This window comes from Myripristis murdjan, chromosome 17 (genome assembly GCF_902150065.1).
Source record: "Myripristis murdjan chromosome 17, fMyrMur1.1, whole genome shotgun sequence".
Taxonomy (NCBI): domain Eukaryota; kingdom Metazoa; phylum Chordata; class Actinopteri; order Holocentriformes; family Holocentridae; genus Myripristis; species Myripristis murdjan.
In genome coordinates, this window is record NC_043996.1 from 19,486,123 (window position 1) to 19,506,971 (window position 20,849).

The following is a 20,849-nucleotide window of genomic DNA, read 5'->3' on the forward strand; positions in this document are numbered from 1 at the left end:
ATCGGAATGTACACAGTGGAGTTGATTTATTTAAACCTATCACAACTTCTTTTGACAGTCCACCCCTCCATCCCCCCCAAAAAGAAAAAAAAAAAAAAAAAATGAACTCCATCTCCCAGAATGCAACACAAGCCTTTGGTGACGGAAGGTGATCTCGCGCCAGGGAAAGGACGTCGGGACGCCTGCGCAGCATTTGTGTTGTTGTTTGTGGCGGTAAGATGGCGGCGCTCGGAGATGCATCAGCTCTGGGGGTGAATGGGTTAATACAACAATTCACAGCAATAACAGGTAAAGCACACATTTTATTTTGTTTCTGGTGCGTTAAGGCGGCTCTGGGCGTCACGGCGAGATAGCCCCCTCGCTCAGGCACCTCGATTTTGACTACGCAGAAAAGAAAATGGGCATTAAGTGTTGCACTGCCCCCCTGCCCTGTCAGTGCTTTGCAGAGGAGAAGAACAGCAGCCAGTTAAGGCCGCTAACTGTGGGGAGCTAGCTGGCAAACTCTGAAGTAAAACACAGCAAGAATGGCTCTCAAAACCACCAGGCTCGACTGTTCCCTCTCACAGTCCCTCCAAAAAATCGACGGGTGCCCCGTGGGCTTGATTACAGTGAGGTAGCTTTAGCCTACGCGTGGTGGTCTTGTCTTTTATCTATTGCATGTTTGATAATGTGGAATGGACGTCGGGTGTGCAACATTTCCCTTCACCATCAGCTAAGCTTGTGGCTCCTCAAGCTCCGCCTCGCTGTGACTGCTGGCTGGCTGAGAAACATGTCCAGCTTCATGCGGTGGGATCGTACCTTACTGTCACCGACATGTGTGGGGGGAAAAAGTTGCTTTGTGAGTCTTTGTGCGCTGAACAGTGGTTTTGAAGTGAAATCGTCTACATGGGAGAGCCGAGTCAGTTCGGGGCTGCTTGTAGAGAGGACTTGGAAAGTGAAACGGACATGCGCAGTGCGAACGGGAAGGTCTGATCTGATCACAGCTCCCCAACCTAACCGTGCACTTTAAACACTCACGACTGCACTGTAAACACAGTCTTAACATAAATGCACAGACGTTTCTTTTCTTATTTTATTTTATTTTTTAATTATTTATTTTTTGTCAAGGTTAAAATACTACAAAGAAGTTAGTTATCCCTGTATATTAACCCAAGATGTCCATTGTCACCAGAGCTGGTATCATATTAGATAAGATCAGATTCAACTTTATTGCCCTTGCACAAAGTACAAGTACTAAATCAATGAAATGCAGTCTAGTATCTAACCAGACGTGCAAAAAAACAGAAAGTGCAGTGTAGCGAATATAAATGTATGTATACTATTTATAGTACAGTATTTACAGTGTGAATATGAACAGTAAGTAGAGCATGGTATGGTCTCTGGAGTCTAGAAATAGTGATAATAATAGTACATATAATAAATATGCTTAATGCTATCACGATACTTGGGTTCCGATTTGATATGTATTGCGATTTTTAAGTATTGCGATTCAGTATTACAATTTATTGCAATTTTTGTCCTATAGTTTTGTGGATGTAAAGTTTCACTGTAATCTGAAAGGTTGCAATAAGTCATTTATACAGTGATGTCATGTTTTTAAAAAAAAAAAAAAAAAAAAAAAAAAACTGTCACTGTAACAGAAAGTTTACTGTGGGGGGCTACCATCATCACACATAAGTAAAATTGGCCTCATTGAATCCACAAGAGTCTCAGCTTTCCAGTCAAACCTAACTTATGCAATTGCAAGACTGTTTAGGCCCCAGGATGCACAAATACATCATTTTAGTAAGGGCAAAAAATAACACATACTGTACTGTACCGTACTGTATGCAAAAAACTGCATGTTGTTTTTTCACCAAACTGCATGGGATTAGCATAAGGTGGACATGTCTGCAAAGGGGAGACCTATGGTGCCTTGTGAACCCATTTTCATTCAGATATCTTGAGGTGAGAAGTCAAGGGGCCCTCTTGAAAATGCTGGTTTTTCCCTTGCTGAAAAACCTGGGAGCAATATCGTTCCCTTTGCTGACGATCCAGCATGGCATGCTTGGTGCAGAGGGATTCCCTAGGTTGTCTAGTTTAATTTCATGTGATACCAGTTTGTTAACTTTAAATTGATTCAGTAATTTAAAAAAAAAAGAGCATAAAAAAAAGAATCGCAATGCTTAAGTGAATCGCAATCCCTAATTGTCATCACACATAGCTTCACATAGCTGTCACATAGCTTTTCATTGTGCATTACAGTTCAGTCCGCAGATGTTTAACAAGTTACATATGTGCATCATTCCACTAGGGGCCACAGAAAGCGTAGGAAAACATATGTTAGAAGCATGCAACAACAACCTAGAGATGGCAGTGACCATGTTCCTGGATGGAGGGGGGATAGCAGAAGAACCCAGCACCAGCTCCAGTTCAACAGGAGCTTCAAGCAGCAGAGGTCCCCCTGCAGAGTAAGATGATTTATAATGATTTGCCTCCATTAACTACAGGACAACAGGCTGGATTGGGAAATTCTTCTGTTTTGTTTTTCTCTTGTGGTTCATTCTGCCTTCACTAGTACTTTATTAACATTTTAGATTTCCTTTTTTTACATTACTATCTGTTCCCTTATGTTTTAGTGACGTACGAGCACCTATTCCCCAGAAGCAGGACATATTGGTGGAACCAGAGCCACTGTTTGGAGGTACTATTCTTAAACTGCCTCTATACTAACTTATATTATTGGATCTTACTGCTAAATCATGTTTATACTTGACTGTTTCGACTTTTGATTCATATCTGAATGTGACTCTTGATGTGTCTATTATATGTGCAGTGCCAAAGCGACGAAGACCCGCTCGATCTATATTCGATGGCTTCCGGGACTTCCAAACAGAAACAAGTGAGTGCTTTATATCTTTCCCTGCTGCTGTTCTCGACCATTTAAAGAAACCGGGTTGTAACAAGTAGGGCCGAAAAATTTATTAAAATATAATCCGAATCTGAGCTGAACTTTTTTTTTTTTTTTTTTTTTTTTTTTTGATGAAGGTAAAATGTTTGGCAAAACATTGTTGTAAATAAAATATTATGGTGCTACATAGATGCCCTCGACTACTAATTGTATTTTCCAGATTTAAGAAAATACATTTGTTGAGTATAGACTCCAGCAAAAATCGCACCATCATTTTAATTTTTTTCAGTGAAGATCAAACTTATAAAGCAAAAATGATCATTCCTACTTAAATCGTTGACTTACGATTTCATAAAGTGTAATCATAACCAAAAAGAAAATCCCTGACTTGTTTCTTACACTTTGTGACATTGCTTTTATTGTCACGTTTACTCCTATAATGAATATGAATGTATTTCTTTCCTAGTACGCCAGGAGCAGGAGCTGCGTAACGGTAGCACAGTGGATAAGAAACTGAGCACCCTGGCTGACCTTTTCCGTCCTCCCATTGAGCTCATGCACAAAGGCAGCTTTGAGACGGTGAGGAGTTCGTCACCAGAGCCTTTGCACCACGTGGCTTAATTCACTGTGCTTGGATGCTGAACTTTCAGTGATATTTATGGTGGCGACTATGTAGATCAGTGTTGGGCAGCATGCACGCACTAATTTCACTGCTTAGTTCTCCCTCACTGGTTGAGGGTGTGCAGGTTGTGAAATCAGTGGGTGTAATGTTTCGTTGGAATGAAAACTGGCATATTCTTGGATCTCCTTGGCACATGGGTTCCCATCACCAATTTCCTCATATTTGCTGTTTGTATACCGTCAAGCTCTGTCTTCACAGTAGCTCCAAACTTCCCCTCTCCTCCTTTCTATGTTGTTTGTTTCCTCATTCTGCAGTAACTGATTGGGTCCAACTGTGTTTTTTTTTTTTTTTTAACATTCTCATTGTATTTTTCCTCCTCTGCACCTGTAGGCAAAAGACTGTGGGCAGCTGGAGAACAAGTGGCTAATGATCAACATTCAAAATGTTCAGGACTTTGCCTGCCAGTGTCTGAACAGGGATGTGTGGAGCAATGATGCAGTGAGGACTATCATCAGAGAGCACTTCATATTCTGGCAGGTATGAAGTTGCTAAACCTTGATCTGTGATGCATTTATAGTTCTTCAGACTGTGTGCTGAGTTGTTTGCAAGGGTCCAGTGGCTGAAATGTACTATGATGAAACTGATTTGACATTTTCACTGTGCTGACAGAAGTGTATCGCACAAATTCTGTGGAGAGCTAGTGAGCAAACATGAAAAATAACATTTGTTTAAAGTAGTTCATATGTAGTCGTAAAATGACCCAGCAGAGTGATGCAGTGGTATCAGATACTCTCATTTGATATTAACTTCTATCAGAGACTTTGGCATCCAAGCCATTAATGAGTTACTTCACAAATAATGCATGATATTTGTAGTACTCACCCTGCAAGTGAGGGGTCGGGCCACTGTCTGGGGTGTTGAGCTGGAGCAGAGCAGGCGGTCCCTCAGTGCGGCCCCTGCTTACACTTTAAATGCGATGTGGACAAAAGTATCCCAGGCCACCTCCGAATGTGGCCTGAGCGATCAGATCTCAAGATGCATTGGTGATCCGATCACCCAAGACGCATGTTAACACAAGGTGGAAACACGGCCAAAGAATGTTTTATTAACAAGCCATTTTAGTAAACACTAGGGGTGTGACAGTTTGTATTGCAGCTTTTGGATTACAATTTCGGTACAGTTTGATTTGTACATCAGGGAGAGAAAAAAACACTACCTTCTAATGTTCTCTGTTCGTCAATTTTATTTTTTTATGGTTCGGTTTTATACCCCTAGTAATCACATATTCCACAAATGCTAGCCATCTCTGTTACAGTTAAAAATAAATAAATAAATAAATAAAAAGACGCTTTAACAACAGCAAAACACAATTAAAAATTCAATAAAAATAAATAAATAAATAAATAATAAAAATACCTCACACTCATCATGGAGTGTAATCTGAGGTCTGCTGTACCCAGACATATCCTAATTACTTCCAAAGCATGCATCATGGCCATGCCTCAGGGTATTTTTCAGAAGTGGTCCGTGTGCAACGTTTTAGTGAAAATATGTGTTTTTGAGAAGTAATTAGTATACAGTTGGATCAGAGATGGCTAGATGGTTTTTGGAATGTAGGGTTGCTATAAAGGCTTAGTCAAAGATTCAAGGCAGTGTAGGGTGAGTACTAACAAATATCATGCGTAATGGATGAAGTAGCCTTTTAAGTCCCACTTTGCCCCGCTCTTGAAATTTCTTAAAGCTGGTTTTGACACACACAGCACTCACGCTGCATCTGTATCATTAAATAGTATTTTCTTAATTAAAGGTGTATCATGACAGTGAAGAGGGACAGAGATACATCCAGTTCTACAAGCTGAACAAGTTCCCTTACATTTCCATCCTCGATCCCCGCACAGGTGAGTGTTTACTGGAGGACGTAGCAGCAGTTGATGGGTCTTGGATTTATTGACACATTTAAACAGTTACGCTTAGTAGCTAATCACCAACACAAAAATTATCAAATATTATACGGGGACACAAAATAAAAATAGTGAACACATAAACACTTCTAACTCATATTTATAGGTAGTGTTTTGAAAGAACAGAAATGCAATCTAATATATTAACTACCCTGCGACCATCCACCTCTTTTGGAGCTTATTTTCAAAGTATTCTTCCTCTGCCTCTCTGATGTTTACATGTGAATTGCGCCTTGCCTTTGATAATATGTGGTGCAGCTATTTTTAAAAGATGCAGCTAAAAGAGGCAGCTTATCTTGCACACCAGTTAAAAAAAAACAAGGCAATGCTATTAGAATAAACAATTCAACTGTGGTGGGCTGAATACAGTCCACAACAGTTGTTTTCTCTACGTAAGCAGTATAAATAAATAGTAACTGCATCTGCAATCATGCAAATCCCGCAACATTAAAAAAAATAAAATAAAATAAATAAAACATCTGAGACAGCTAAAGAGATTGTGAGAGGACACCTCACCTCAGTTGCATACATCTGCATTGTGGTTCAAGATCCATACATTAACATGTCTTACATGTACCCATTGTACATGTTTACTGTCTTAAAAATCTTGTGGCAAGTTGCAAATGAATGCTGTGTTTCAGTTCACCCTGTTTGTGTACCTGTCACCCATAAAGTTAAACTGTACCTGTTTCCAATATTATTTTGGCTCATTTAGGTCAAAAAATGGTGGAGTGGAACCAGCTGGATGTGGCGTCTTTCTTGGAGCAGGCGACTGGCTTCCTGGCAGAGCATGGGCAGCTAGATGGACCATCCTGCCATGCACCTCCTGCCAAACGGGCTCGCTCTGTGAGTCGCTTATCTCATATGTCTGTTCTCATTCTCAGTGTCTTTCTTCTCTAAGAGCTCTCCTCTCTCTTTATGTAACTCTGTGCTTTATGATTTTTTTCCCCGCCAAAATACAGTTTGGTGAGTTTCTTCTCTCACTTTCAACTCTGTTAGTTGTTACTTTTTGTCCCCCGTGTGTGAAGTCCGTCCATCATGTATGACTTCTGAGCCTCTGCTGGCCTGTTTTGGACAAAAGATGAGGGGGAAAGTTGGATTTTGACACAAGGGTCCAGGGGCCTCATTTATCAACCGTGCGTACGCACAGATGTGTGCGTAATGGGTGCGTTAGAACATTCCCACGCAAAGTATGGGATTTATCAACTTGTACTTTTGCGTAGGAACGTGTAAATTTAAGTACAACTCTTACCATGCGTACACACAAAACCTAGTGGTAGAACAGTGAAACCACAAATAGAACGCACGAAGAGAGTCACAGTGTTCAGCAACTTCACACGTTCCCTGTTTCCTCTAATTAATAAAAAATCTCAATTAGTAATTTAGCAGACAATTTCAATAATTGATGTACAAGTTATAAAAGACAGCTGTGACAGGACAACCTGAAAAGAAAACTTGAAATTCAAGTGCCATGGCTTATCTTGCACTATTGGAGGATTTGGAAAACCGTTTTCAAAGAGCTGACAGTGAGAGCACAGGGTGGCATCTCAGCAGGTACCGCTTCCCCAAAAACGTACTGATGGATTTATGCCGTGATTTACAACCAGTTTTTAAGTGAGAGACATAACGCACCAAAGCCATCCCAGTGCGCATCCAGCTCCTGTCCACCCTGGGATTTTTGGCCACCGGAACATTTCAGTTAGAGTTTGGAGACATATGCGGCATTTCGCAGCCGACACTAAGCAGAATCATGCCGGCAGTGTTGGATGCAATAATTTCTCTGGCCCCAACTTATATTCAGTTCCCATACAGACATCACCAACAAGCGGAAATTCAACGAGGATTTCACGCCGTCACCGTATTCCCAAACATAATTGGAACCATAGATTGCACCCACATCACAATAAAAACACCACCACACAATCCAATTTCATTCAATCAATGCACAATGCAAATATGTCTCTGTTAAACGTTGTTGCCCGGTAGCTTGGAGGAACGCACGACTCATTCATTCTGCAGAACAGCTCTGTGGGTGTGCGCATCCAAGCAGGAGCTGTTGAGGATGGATGGCTTATTAGTGAGTGTTACAACGTTTCGAAATTATTTTCTGGGCTTCGTATGGTTTATTATAACAGCTCTATAGGTAATCGGGGATAACCACTGAAGCCGTGGTTAATGACCCCCGGAGCCAACCCGAGGACCCCGCAGGAGCAGCGCTACAACCGGGCTCATGTGCGTTGAAGAACCATCATTGAGCGCGCAATAGGCCTGCTAAATGGCCGAGGAAAAAAATCCATTCATGCGCTCTTAAAGGGATTGCTGCTACCATATATGGTCAATTGGAGGCGTTTCTGAATGCAAATGAGCCTAACCATGCACGAGCATGGCAGTTTAGAACAGGTGGGATTTATCATCACAGATTGCTTACTGGCGCGCGTACGACCGGTGTCCGCACGTTTGATAAATACGGATTTTTTTGTACTTACACACATTCTAAGTTTCATTCCTACGAAAGAATTTAGAACCTTTTCTACGCACAGGTTGATAAATGAGGCCCCAGGATGTTGAATATAAACTTTATTGGCCCACCACAGCACCATCATGCTTAATATCTCAGACACTGGTGGGTCAAATTTGATGAACCTTTGGGAGATGATGCATTTTTACATTCATCACCAGCCTCTAACAAAACTAACTGGTCTGCCACAGCACCCTCAACAGGCTAAAACCTCCCATAGCTTCAAACAACACTGTCAAAGAACAGTTACACCCAGGGCGATTTGCACCAGTAGTAGGTGTAGGAGCCATGTATTTGATTTGAAAGACTTAATATTGTATTTTCTGAATACATGACTGAATACACATGTCTAAACAATTAAGAGTAATTAGCAGTTGGTAGCAGCTAAAGTATAGGACTTAAGTCATTACATATGATTAGATATTTTGCCAATGTCTGTTGGGTTTCTGTAAAGCGCCTTGACATAACTTCTGTTATGATTTGATGCTATACAAATAAAATTGAATTGAATTACAGTGGGGAACATCATTGTCAGTGTTGACTTGTTTTTCTTTTTTTGTGTTGTTTCATCTAACACTTAGTTTTCTTTCAACACCTGCACCATTTCTATTCTCATATCCCAGGAAAGTCTGATAGATGCCAGTGAGGACAGTCAGCTGGAGGCAGCCATTCGAGCGTCCTTACAGGAGACACACTACGAGTCCTCCAACGTCCCAGAAGCCCCTGACTCCCCGCGATCAGACGACGACTCCGACGCAGAACCTTTCTCCGACAGCGAGGGTCTCATCTCTGTCGACGGCTCAGACAACGAAACGCCAGAACCTCAAGAAGAGAAAAGCTCTGTCAGCAAACACACGCCTGCTCCCGCCAGCGCTGCAGGCCCCCAGCCACTTCGTCCTGACAGCCCCGCTTCTTGCCACAGAAAGTCCCCTTCCAAAGAAAACAGCCACAGCCACAGGAAAGAGGAGAGCAAAAAGAACCACCTGGAACCCCCAGCTGCTGCAGTTCATCACTCTCAGCCTGAGGCGGACTCTGGAGGGAACCACTGTACCACAGCAGCCCAAAGACCCGGGCCTTCCCCAACCAGCACCACCCAACCCTTAGACTGCCTCGATGACAATGGTATGACATCACTTTTTACAAAAATGTATTGGTGTTTAAGATGTGTCCTCCATCTAGATCTTTTTGCAATGCACGGTGGCTATAATCAATCAAGCAGTTATTTGGTCCATAAAATATCAGAAAATGGTGAAAAATGTTTCACACAGCCCATGGTGATGTCCTCAATTTTTCTTTTATCCCAACCAACATTCCACAATCCAAAAATATTTAGTTTACTGTCATAGAAGACCAAATAAACCAGTAAATATTCACATTTGAGAAGCTGGAATCAGAATTTGGATATTTTCCTATTAAAAATGACTCAAAAAAATCAATTGATTATCAAAATAGTTGATTGCTATAGTTAACCAAAACTAAACTAAAAACTAAAACTAGGTGTGAAAAAACATTTTAGTTAATGGAAATAAAAATAAAAACTAGACTTTAGAAATAAAATCAATTTTGTGTGGTTACATAACTAACTAAATTAAAATAAAAAAAAAATAATGAAAATGTCTTTAGTTTTAGTGAATGTCAATTTGGTCAAATTTATCACCACAACAAGTATAATATATATAATAGTATAAACAAGTATAATAACTCTGGTGATTAATAGTTGGCAATTAATTGAGTACTCAACTAATTGTCGCAGCTCTGTTGAAAATGAACCTGGAGTGTCACCTGACTGTAAAGGTCATAGGCAAGCTGTCTGATTTTGCCAAATCTTCACGTGAAGCATCATTGGGCTATGAAAATAAAAAGTTATAAAGAAATTTGAAAATTAAAATCAGTCAGGTCACCACATTCTGGCAAACACAACCATCATGCATGATAATTGCACATAATGCATTTACAATGTAACATCACACACAAAGCACACATACTGACACGAGACTTGGTATTTGGTGCACTAAGTTGTCTTGAGGACTTGTGCTGTTGTTCAGTCAAGCAGGGGCACTACATCATGTTCTAACCTATGATTTTCAAATACTTTAAACTGACTCTGACTGTCCTAGAAACTCGTGAGTAGTTTCATATGATGTGGAGTGTCATGTTCTACAACTGTCCTACAAAGTGTTTGGTCCCCTCAGTTGCTGCTTGCAGCTTTTTGTCGTTATGCTCAACAGAATCCCATCATGATGAAATGATGTTAGTGTTTCTGTGATCCACAATTCTGCTATGGAAAAAAAATAACAAAGAACAAATGACAATCAGGGTCTCTAATCAAATGAGATCTGAAACAATGGAGTAATACATTTTGAATCTTTCTTACCAACAACAACCATTCAGTTAAGTGCAGTGAACATCTGACTTGTACAATATGTCACTGGATTTCTTAACAATTATATGGATTGACCAGTGGGGCAGCACTATGATTATTTATCAAAATAAGGGGACATATATGTTTACCAGCAGGACAACTTTGCTGGTAACATACATGTCAGAGGACAACTGCATCATTTGTGTGAGGTGTTAATGTTTACCATTACCTTGTTCTTTTTTTTTTTTTTTTTTTTCCCTGAGGTCCCAAAGCCAGGTTGATGCTTCGTTACCCAGATGGACAGAGAGAGCAAATTTCCTTGTCGTCCAAAGCCAAACTTATGGTGAGAACAGAGCACATTTACTGCGTATCATGTAAATGTCAGGGCCCCTCTGTATGCCCACTGAAATACTGTGGCATGAATATTGATTGTTCCTTAAAATTTCTCATCTTTGACCGTCTCCCCTCAAGGCGCTGGTAAGACACGTCCAGTCCAAGGGTTACCCGAACGAACGCTTTGAGCTCGTCACCAACTTTCCTAGACGGAAGCTCGCCCACTTGGACTATGACATCACACTGCAGGAGGCGGGGCTTTGTCCACAGGAGACTGTATTTGTGCAGGAGAGGAACTAGCACCGCCCCTCTTTTGCCTGCCTGTATCTCTCTGGTAGACCTCACCCCTTCACCAGTGACCTGGGATGATGTTACTGGCCTTGACCCTTAACCTTCTTGTTCTCCTGGAATTAGGCCTCCAATTGCCAAGACATCTGCTTGTGGGTGGATGGCCTTTCTCGCCATTCCACTAGTGTCAATACCGATGTCTCTACTGACAGCCTAATCTCTTTGTAGTACTCAACATTTGGCCAGTAAGGTGTTATGGGTGCCAGCACTCGTTTTTTACTATGTGATATATTCTTTTCTGATTTAGGCTTCATTTTGTTCAGACATACTGATGCACATCAGGTTAGAATACATTTGATATAGCTTATATAAAAATGAGAAGCCCGAAATATTGGATCACTGATTGATGAGGCACTGGGGACTTGTAAAAAGATGTTTACCTCCCATAAAGGATGTCAAATGTCAGAATTTATTTTCTAGCTTGTTACTTTCTGTACCTGAAGACACATAAAGGAAAGCTCATGCAATTTTTTTCCAATTACCTGAGCACCTACTTGTCCAAAAAGGTGGTATTTCACCTGTTTATAGTTTGAACCATTATTGTAACGATTTGGGGCAGGGTAGGGGGGGTATTAAGACAAAAGGTCTACAATTTACAAATCAAGAAAATATGTCTAATATCCCAGAGAAACCTGTGTAGATCTGAGACAAATTGGTAGATCTGCACATTTTACTCAAGTTCATATTGTTAATTAGATACAAGTAGATTGGTTTTCAGATATGAGCATTGACTTTTGATATAAAGTGAATGAGTGTGGGACGGTTCATCTCATCCATTGGACCTACACTGTACAGCGATGGTGTAGAGAGACTGATATTTAGTTGTAGTAGTTATGTTTCCTTCTTTCTTTTTTTTTTTTTTTTTTTTTTTTTTTTTTTTTATATGCTGCCAAGAAAATATGCTCATGCTGAAATATAACCACCAAAACCGAGGGAATTTTTGCTTGGTCCTCTGTTACATGTTACATTGGTTTGTGTGTATGGAATGTAGCCTCAAAGGCATGATGATTCAGTGGAACAAGGGACATGCATAGAAACCCAACCCAATTCAAAAATAAGCTATAAAGTAATATTTTTGTCATGCATTAAGTGTTATTCGAATGCATTTTCAAATGCACATGTTCACAGCCCTTAAGTATGTTCCAGTTAGGAAGTGGTAGGCTTTTCTGACCCAGTGTCAAGACTTACCTCTGGTTTATGTGCAACCAAATTACAAAGGTGATACTAATACAAGAAGGAGTGTAATACCCATTATATGCACAAATTAGTGAATACTTCCCATCTGCTGACTATATATTTTATGTGATCATTCTCCGTGGTAAATGCAGACAACTTAGATACCACCTATTCTCCCTCATGTTCTGATCATTAAATATTAAATTTTATATGAGCGTTGGCCCATAGATAAAACAACATGGCACTGAATTTCAGTATTCAAGTTTGTTTTCCTGTTTGCCTTAAAAGATTAAAAGAGTTTGGTATATTTAAGTGGACATTACACTGTCTCCTATTGCCGTAAGAGACAAATGGGCATCTGGCCTGCAAGTCAACAGTCCTGCAAATCTACCAGAATAAACTGGAAAATAGGAAAATTTGACTGGTGGTATGGGGTATATTCGGGAATGAGGGTGCAATTTGTAGTGCAAAACTCATGTCATAATCATTTTAATATTTTGGATGTCATGGTTCAGCAAAATATTGGAATCCATTACGTCTGTGTCTTTTTTTGTCATTGTGCGTCACTTCACTGGTCAGATTTGATTTCAAGTTTTAGAGAACAGGTTCTCTAAAACTGCTCAACAGCTCATTTGGTTGTTATTGGTCATGGGTTAAAGTCATCTTTATATTCCCACTTTGGAGGACGTCCTCAAACGTTTATATCATTGATGTTTAGAGTATCTATATAGGGCAGTGGGCAGAGTTCAAAAAGGGGGATTTGCAGCTGATCAAACAGATGAGGCCAATGACTTGACTTGACTGTCTCTTTGTGTACGTATACTACATGAAGGGAATTCCTCAAACCCATTGTGTAATGGGGGAAATTTGCTGGCAAAGGACAGTGCTGAATAAAGGAAGACTACCAAACCCTATCTGAAGATGAATAGATGCATACATGCTTTATCAGAGTGCAATAAAGCAGTTGCACCACAAAGGCATATTGGAGACAACACAGTTTAAAGTGCCATAAGATTAGTAAAGAATAAATTTGTGAATCAGCTGTACCCCACCACACATGCAAATCAACATTTGGAAAAGAAAGCAATACACAACAGCTATTCCTAAAAAAAAAAAAAAAAAAAATAGCATTTAGAATTTGAATTGTGACCATATGTCCTATCAGGGCTCAGCTGTTAACTCCAAATTATCAAATTGTCCATATCACCGTTGTGCATTTAGGTGAATTTCATGTTTTCATCTAAATAGACAGATGAACTATTCCATTATGGGATAGGAAAATCCTGACTTCTTAGGCTTATGAAACCCTTTCAAAACCTGTTGGGTAATGTCAAAATGCAGCATCGTCAGGCAAAAAATAAGGCTGTTTTCATTTTTCCTAAAAAAATAAAAAAATAAATAAATAAATAAAATTCTTTTGGAGATACAAGGTTTTCAGTTGACATGACAACATGCATTCATATCACACTAAACCTAAATACAGTATATCTAACCATGATGAAAAATGAATGAGGTAACCAGGACAGCTGCCCTTAGACCTGGCCTGTTTGCAGTGTCCTTTGTTGCATAAGAGGGGTGTTTACCCCCATTCACCCATGCACATTTCTGCTTATTCCCAGAATCCAGTCAATGGAAGTTAATGTATGACTGGTCTGGAAGCTGAGCACCCCAGAGAGTTTAATATATGCAGATAATGGTAGCTGAGAGAAAAGAAGCAGGTTTATGATTGCGTCTTTGAGTGCCATGAAAAGCGCTACATAAATTTTATTATCATTATTACAGGTGAAACCTGCTGCATTGAATCCCTGGATGGCGTATAACAATAAGAATGGGTGTTTACCGTTCCTGTACAACCACCATGGAGCTATCCCTGATTAACATATTTGTCCCCAAATAGCTCTAGTCGATCTGCGTCATGATTAAAATATGTACAGGCTAGCTTACAGACATTTATGTATGTAACTGTATGAATAAGATGGGATGTATTCACATGAAAAAAACATACAGTCGTAGTAGATGCAGCTAAGGTCAGAAGTTTCACATCTTCAAAACTTGAATGGGAGTAAAATGGACACTCAACTATTTGAGGTGGTCATTTGGCCAGTTCAGAATAAAATAGCTATTGTGGTTAGGATTGTGGTCCAGGGACAATACACATATGGGGCGGCAAAGCGTGCCACATCGTAAATACCACCAATTGGGGCCAGAAGTTAGCCCACCAGAATGGCCACAGTTTCTTGCACTGGCAATGATATACATAAACACGACCACACTGACCATCCTGTCATGTTGATAGCAAAGTCCATTCAACTCAAATTCAAATTCTGTGGTCACATCAACCAAAGTGGAATCTGATCACCAAATAGCATCCCTATTGTACTTACTATTAAAGACTGGGCAACCTGAAAGAATATTTACATATTATGGACATATTAATCCATCTCCTTCTAGATCATTTCCTGACTCTGGATACATTCATAAAAGGTTATAATCCTCAGTGGGAATAGTCCACTGTGCAACTACATACTGTGACAGACATGCTGTCATCACAAAGAGATTTAAATTGATGTCCTGGGCCCGTATTCACAAAACATCTTATCTTACCACTTAGAGTACTTTTAAATGTCACTAAAAATGCCCTAACTAAGAGTTTCCTCTTAAAAGCTATTAACAAATTGCTTGAGACCAAATTTTACTAAGGAACTTAGAAAACCCTTAAGCTAAAAGAAAGGTGCGGGGTTGACCCCATTGCCATGGATGATGTCATGGTTCAGGAACAATTTGACTTACTATGCCTGCAGCGATTGGTTGATAGGGGATGGGTCTTTGTGAGTGATCTTGGAAATACTGCAGAAAGAGGTAATATGCTCTTAAATAAAGTTCTAAAAATAAAAAATGTAGCATTGTCTGATTAAACATGAAACAAAGAACAATATAAAGACCAATCAAGCACATGTTTAGCTAACTGTCAGCAGCCTATAGCATATTTGCATTTTGATAAACAATTAGAAAATATGTATATAAGCAGCTTTTCAAGTATTATCTAGACACTACAGTGACCATGGCTGATAAAACATAAAACAAGGTGTGCCCTCCAAAAGAGCTGGATGCAAGAAAAGCTCCTCCTTCTTGCACAACTTGTCCATGAAAGGAAAGGATATCATTAAAGGGAAATTTGGAGCCGGGGTGACATCAAAATACCTTTTTAAAAGCTCAGTATCATTTAATGCTTCAAAATATTGATGCAATTACAATGCAGATTACTAGTGGCAGCCATGCTGGAATCCTTTCTGAGTTGGTCTTACGCTTACCTTGTCACAGAGTCAAAATGTTTTGTGAATACAGGCCCTGACCTTTTTGACCTATATTGCTGAGTTCTAGTAAAGCTCTCTTTCCAAACAGAGAAGCAAAATTTGAACTTTTACCCAGATGCCATCTCAGTTTTCAGAAAGACTTGATAGGACCAGTGTCTTTTGAGGTTATCAAGATGAATCATCATCGACTGCAAAATATGTAACTATTTGCTTTGGCAGCGCTTGATGAATAATCCAAAATTATTTAAAGTAACATTTTGGCTGTTGTCAACTCACAGGAGGAGGAAACACGTAAGTGTGGAAGGGGTCAATGGTTCCTCTCTACCCAATGAGCTGAACATGTTCCCACAGGTTCCCGCTTTGAGAGGCCTGACCTGGCATCCACCATGGAGAAGCACAAGTGCCTCCTTACACCAGCCACCACAGTCACCCTCCTTGAACCAGATGTGTTCAAGGCTGCTGGACCTGATGGCAACTGTGGCAGGACCCTCAGGCATGGTGCCAAGCAGCTCAGCTGGGTCCTCCCACAGCTGTTCCAGCCCTCACTGGATCAAGGGCTGATTCAACTGCCTTGGAAAACCTCAACCATGGTTCCGAAAAAGGACATGGTCTGCTCTCTCAATGACTAGAGGCTGTCAGCCCTTACATCACTGGCCATGAAGTCCTTAGAGAAACTGGTTAAATCCTACACTGTCTTGTACTTTATGACCTCTGGGACCCTCTCCAGTTGCTTACCACCCAAAAAGTGGAGTGGATAATGCTAAACTGTTCCTGCTTGGCACCATCCATAGCAACCTGGAGAACTGTATATAGCCTTTGGTGGGATGCTATTTGTAGACTTTGCTTCTATATTCAACATAATGCAGCCTGCCACCCTCACCAGAAAACTTAACACACCAGTTCAATGTAGACCAAAGTCTAATTTTATGGAATATGGACTTTCTAACAGACCAGCCTCATAGGTTCCTTACCAATTGCATCCTATCAGACACATTACACACCTGCACAGGCTTACCACAAGGTGTGTGTCCTCTTCTCCCTCTCGTTCATCATCTGCAATAATGATTGTAGGAGCTCCCATGCCAACCACCACCTTGTCAAATTTGCAGATGACACTGTGCTCAGAAGAGGAACATGGCCCCACTCTTTGGTATTCTAGAAGGTGTGACGGTGCTTTGCTGGAGCTGAACGTCTGCAAGACTAAGGAGGTGCTCACTGATGTTTGTGAGGAAGCCCCATAAGATGGACCCAGTGGTCATTCATGGTGAGGCAGAGGAGATCATCCACCAAATACTATATAATATCATTTTCGACAGCACCCTGAAGTTTGAGTAGAACACTGAAGCCATGATCAAAAAAGCACACACTAATACTTTCTCAGGAAACTCAATGTCCGAACAAATATACTGCAAACCTTTATTGCAGTCCTTTATTGAGAACATCTTGTGTTTCGCTTTCATCAGCTGGCTCCCATCCCTGACTGTCATAAACAAAAAACACTTATGTAAACTGCTGCTCTGCATTAATTGAAGTGTCCCACCGTAGCCTAGCCTCATTCTTCAAGCAGCAGGCCAGGAGGAAGGCTTAAGACATCCTAGGGGATATTATGTACGTCCTCTACCCCCAGGTCCAACTCCTCTTTCATGGGTGCTGCTTCAGCCTCAACAGATGCTCCACCAATAGGCGTAGGGCATCATTTATCCCTGAGGCCACCCGCCTGCTGAACAAGGCACTGAAGGACAATGCACTCTATCCTCAGACACGGGTTTCCTAATAACTTGTATTATTCTCTGGAACCCCTCCTGTTTTTAGCAGTAAAACATACACAAAAGTCACTCTTAAATTCATACAATCAGTGTTATAGTCAGGTGTTTTTGGTAGGAATGCCTCTGAGCAAAATAACAGGCTTTACATAGCCTGTGGAGATGCAACAAATAGGCTCTGTGTTTAACATCTACATTTTGTAACATGATAGCTGAGTAACAACATTGGACTGTCCAAATAAAGTGTTACCTAATGTGCTGTTTATTATCTCTGCCTCATAATGAGTTGGATGGAGTTTTGTTTTTTCCCCCAACTCCATCTGTTCATCTTTCAGCAGGATATCTGAAAAGTTATGAATCCATTGCATGCATTTGACTAGTCTGTGCACAAGAACTGATTAACTTTTCATACACATTAGCAACTTTGTATGCTTCCCAGGGGGAGGCTGCCCTAACTCATTTACTTATACTCATGCACTTGTGTATATTGCTCACTCATATTACTTACTTGTACATACTTAAACGCATTTAACTATACTTACATTCTCACTTAATTACTTACTTGATCTCACTAATTTACTTACTCTGATTTCATTTACCGTCTCAAACTTCCTCACTCACTTACACTTCTTGAGTTGAAGGCCAGCCTCATTCGGAAGCAAAACCCAGCCTCGTTTGGGTCTGCTTCCAGTCCTAGTTGTCATTGATTCAGTACTAAGACAATACTAACTCCTGCTGTATGTCTACACTATTTCCCACCTAACTTACCACTTTCCCTTCTGTATTTTTCATGGCTGACATTAATTTTGTGCAAGGTCCCTCTTAAATAATCAAGTAAAGTAAGATTTGAAACTTCTGTTTGTTATATGAAGACAGTGACCAAAGACAGACACTTATTATGACTTTTGGTTTTACTGACAACTTTTTTGTTACTATAAAGTATTTTTGTGATTGCTCCAACAATCTGAAAAAACCCATCCAAGATATATATGCACATAATTGCTTTGCAAGGCAAAATGGGCTGGCTGGCTGTTAATTATATGCAAATGCAGGTACTTAATGCAATGGCATACATGGGTTCTCCAACTACACTTGAACTTCACAGAATCTCTTATTTGTTTGTTTCCTTAGTTACTTAATTTTCTTATACAAATCCCATTGATATTCAAAATGAAAAAAGGAACAGGACTAATGGTATAGAGTACAATAAAAGATGGGCAACATCCTAAAAAACACTGACAATTGCTGATAGATCATCTTTAGATTTGACATTTGCTTTAAACTGAGACTGCACAGGTTCCTTTTGTTTGTTTTTGTCTTTCATCCCTTCATACTCGAAGATGTAAAAATAGGTGACAAATTCAAAGAAAACTGTCACAATGCTCTTTGCTATAGATAAGTCTCTGGGGCTCTTCTGGAGGAAGGGAACCCCATTTTTCCAAAAGATATCCCTCATTTGGTGCTTTGACGGTGGTGGTGGAGAGCACTGTCTGGTGTATCATTCCTGGATCTCCCATACATGTTAAGTTGGATTGGTGGAGATTTCATTACTTTATGATGTGAACCATTTATAGAAGCATTTAAATGGTGCAGTATGGTTACTGGAAGTATGTTTTAAACCTTTTCCAGAAGATACCTGTTGCTTCATGATAGCAGAAAAGCCATCAAGAAATTGAATATCGGGTCATTTTTGCATACTTTGGGCTTAATTGTATTTTATGTTTTGTCTCTTCATTCCTGCAGTAACACATGACTTTCTAAACATTTTGAAGTTGCATCACCTGCGACACTAATTCCCTTTTTATCTGCAGAAGCAATACCTGCATTTATTCAGTTTCTAGGAAGTAACTCTGGTTACAGGAAAAATACAGTGTCAACATTCTTAAGTTACAAAAACATCTACAGTCAACATATGCTGACAGCACAGAACAAATCAGGTTTGTCATGGATAACTAAATTCTAGTCACTGCTTAGGTGGGAGGTAACACCAATACTGCTGAGTCAGTGGTCAAGAGTTCACATGACTGTGTAGACACACACAGGTGTGACTAAAATCTCAGTTTCAACAGTTTAGACTTCTGTAATGTTTTAGCACAGATAAAAAATGACAATATAATTTCAACCAAAGCACTTTCCAAGTCTTTACCTAGATATTTGAAAAAACTGCTGCAAACGTAACCAAACACATGTTCTTTGCCATATTGCTTTGACAAAATTGTATTGGTAGTGACAGCTATCAGATAATTCAGACCTTGGCAGATGAGTTTCATAAAAGAAGGTGTTGTTGATTTAATTTAGAGATCAACATGTACTTTAGCTCTTGTGTTGGGTAATGTTGACTTAGTAAACATCACTGTTATGTGGGTCGGACTGTGGATTTTCAACAGAAAAAGACGGGTAAATTAAATTTTTCATCAGCAATGTCATTTGCCTTTTCCTTGCAGTGACTGGTGTGACTGATAACCATCCTGCACAGGGTCATTCACCTTTTTCCCATTAGTGGCAACCAACCTACCATAGATAGGCCTATTCATAGTCAAAAATGCAACATTTTTTGTCTAAGCCTTTCCTTTTTAAAACAATACTGGCACAGAACTATTGTCAATTTCACATCAGGCCTTTATATGCGTTACACTGGTGCTACAGCTTTACATTGCTGCTATTACAGGACACTTACTGTATTTTCAGATATGCATTCAAATGCTGTTGTTTTCTGTACTTGGGTCTTCTTTGGAAAGTAAACTTGTGTTTTAGTGATCAAGGTGTCAGGTGTGATATATGTTGTCATTTTTTTTTTTTACTTCTATAACCCAAATAAGCCAAGATTTTTAAACAAAAGCTGAGAACACTTTACAAATACCCTTTGACCCAGATCTACAATGTAATCTGATTTTGGATAAATCCAGGCTAGCATGCCTTTTATCTCACCAGTTTTGTGGTCCATAGAAAAAGCAATATCAAAGTATAATACACAATATGGAGATATATATAAAAAAAAAACATTTATTTCTGTAACAATACAGCTTGGTGAGAATGCCACCTAACCCATGATCAAGACTCATACCAGAGTGTATCAAGACTGAGTCAGAACCAAGACCAAAGGAGGGCAAAATTGAGTCAAGACCAAGACCAGACCAATACAAATCCCATTCAAGACCTGTTATCAGAGTGATCAACATTTACACCATTTCTCTAGTAAAATTTCTAAATAATACTTTATCTTGGAATATATTCAAGTCAAGTTGAGTCACTTTCATTTATAGACCACATTTAAAAACAACAGGAGTTGACCCAAAGTGGTTTACAATCGTGGCAGAAGGATTCACAATACTAATATACCTGATTAAAAGAGTAGAACATAAAAGCCTAGAGAGAGAGAGGGAGAGAGAGAGAGAGAGAGAGAGAGAGAGAGAGAGAGAGAGAGAGAGAGAGAGAGAGAGGTTAAATCAAAATTAAGTCAAAACATTAACAAATTAAGAGGAAGAAGGAAGAATTTAAGAATGACAGCATTATTGAGAAATTTTTAATAAAATGCAATCAGTGACAGAGGACAGTTGTTTAA

General features: G+C 39.8%; 1 protein-coding gene across 1 annotated transcript; it reads left to right on the forward strand.

Moving 5' to 3' along the window:
* Positions 1-148: 148 nt before the first annotated feature.
* On the forward strand, positions 149-11,896 carry ubxn7 (UBX domain protein 7). Its single transcript, XM_030074881.1, has 11 exons — positions 149-288; positions 2,294-2,450; positions 2,619-2,683; positions 2,816-2,881; positions 3,357-3,469; positions 3,903-4,049; positions 5,320-5,410; positions 6,189-6,319; positions 8,615-9,113; positions 10,617-10,696; positions 10,825-11,896. Exons 1-11 carry the CDS (start codon positions 219-221, stop codon positions 10,984-10,986), a joined length of 1,581 nt encoding a protein of 526 aa, XP_029930741.1. The 5' UTR covers positions 149-218; the 3' UTR covers positions 10,987-11,896.
* Positions 11,897-20,849: the final 8,953 nt, after the last annotated feature.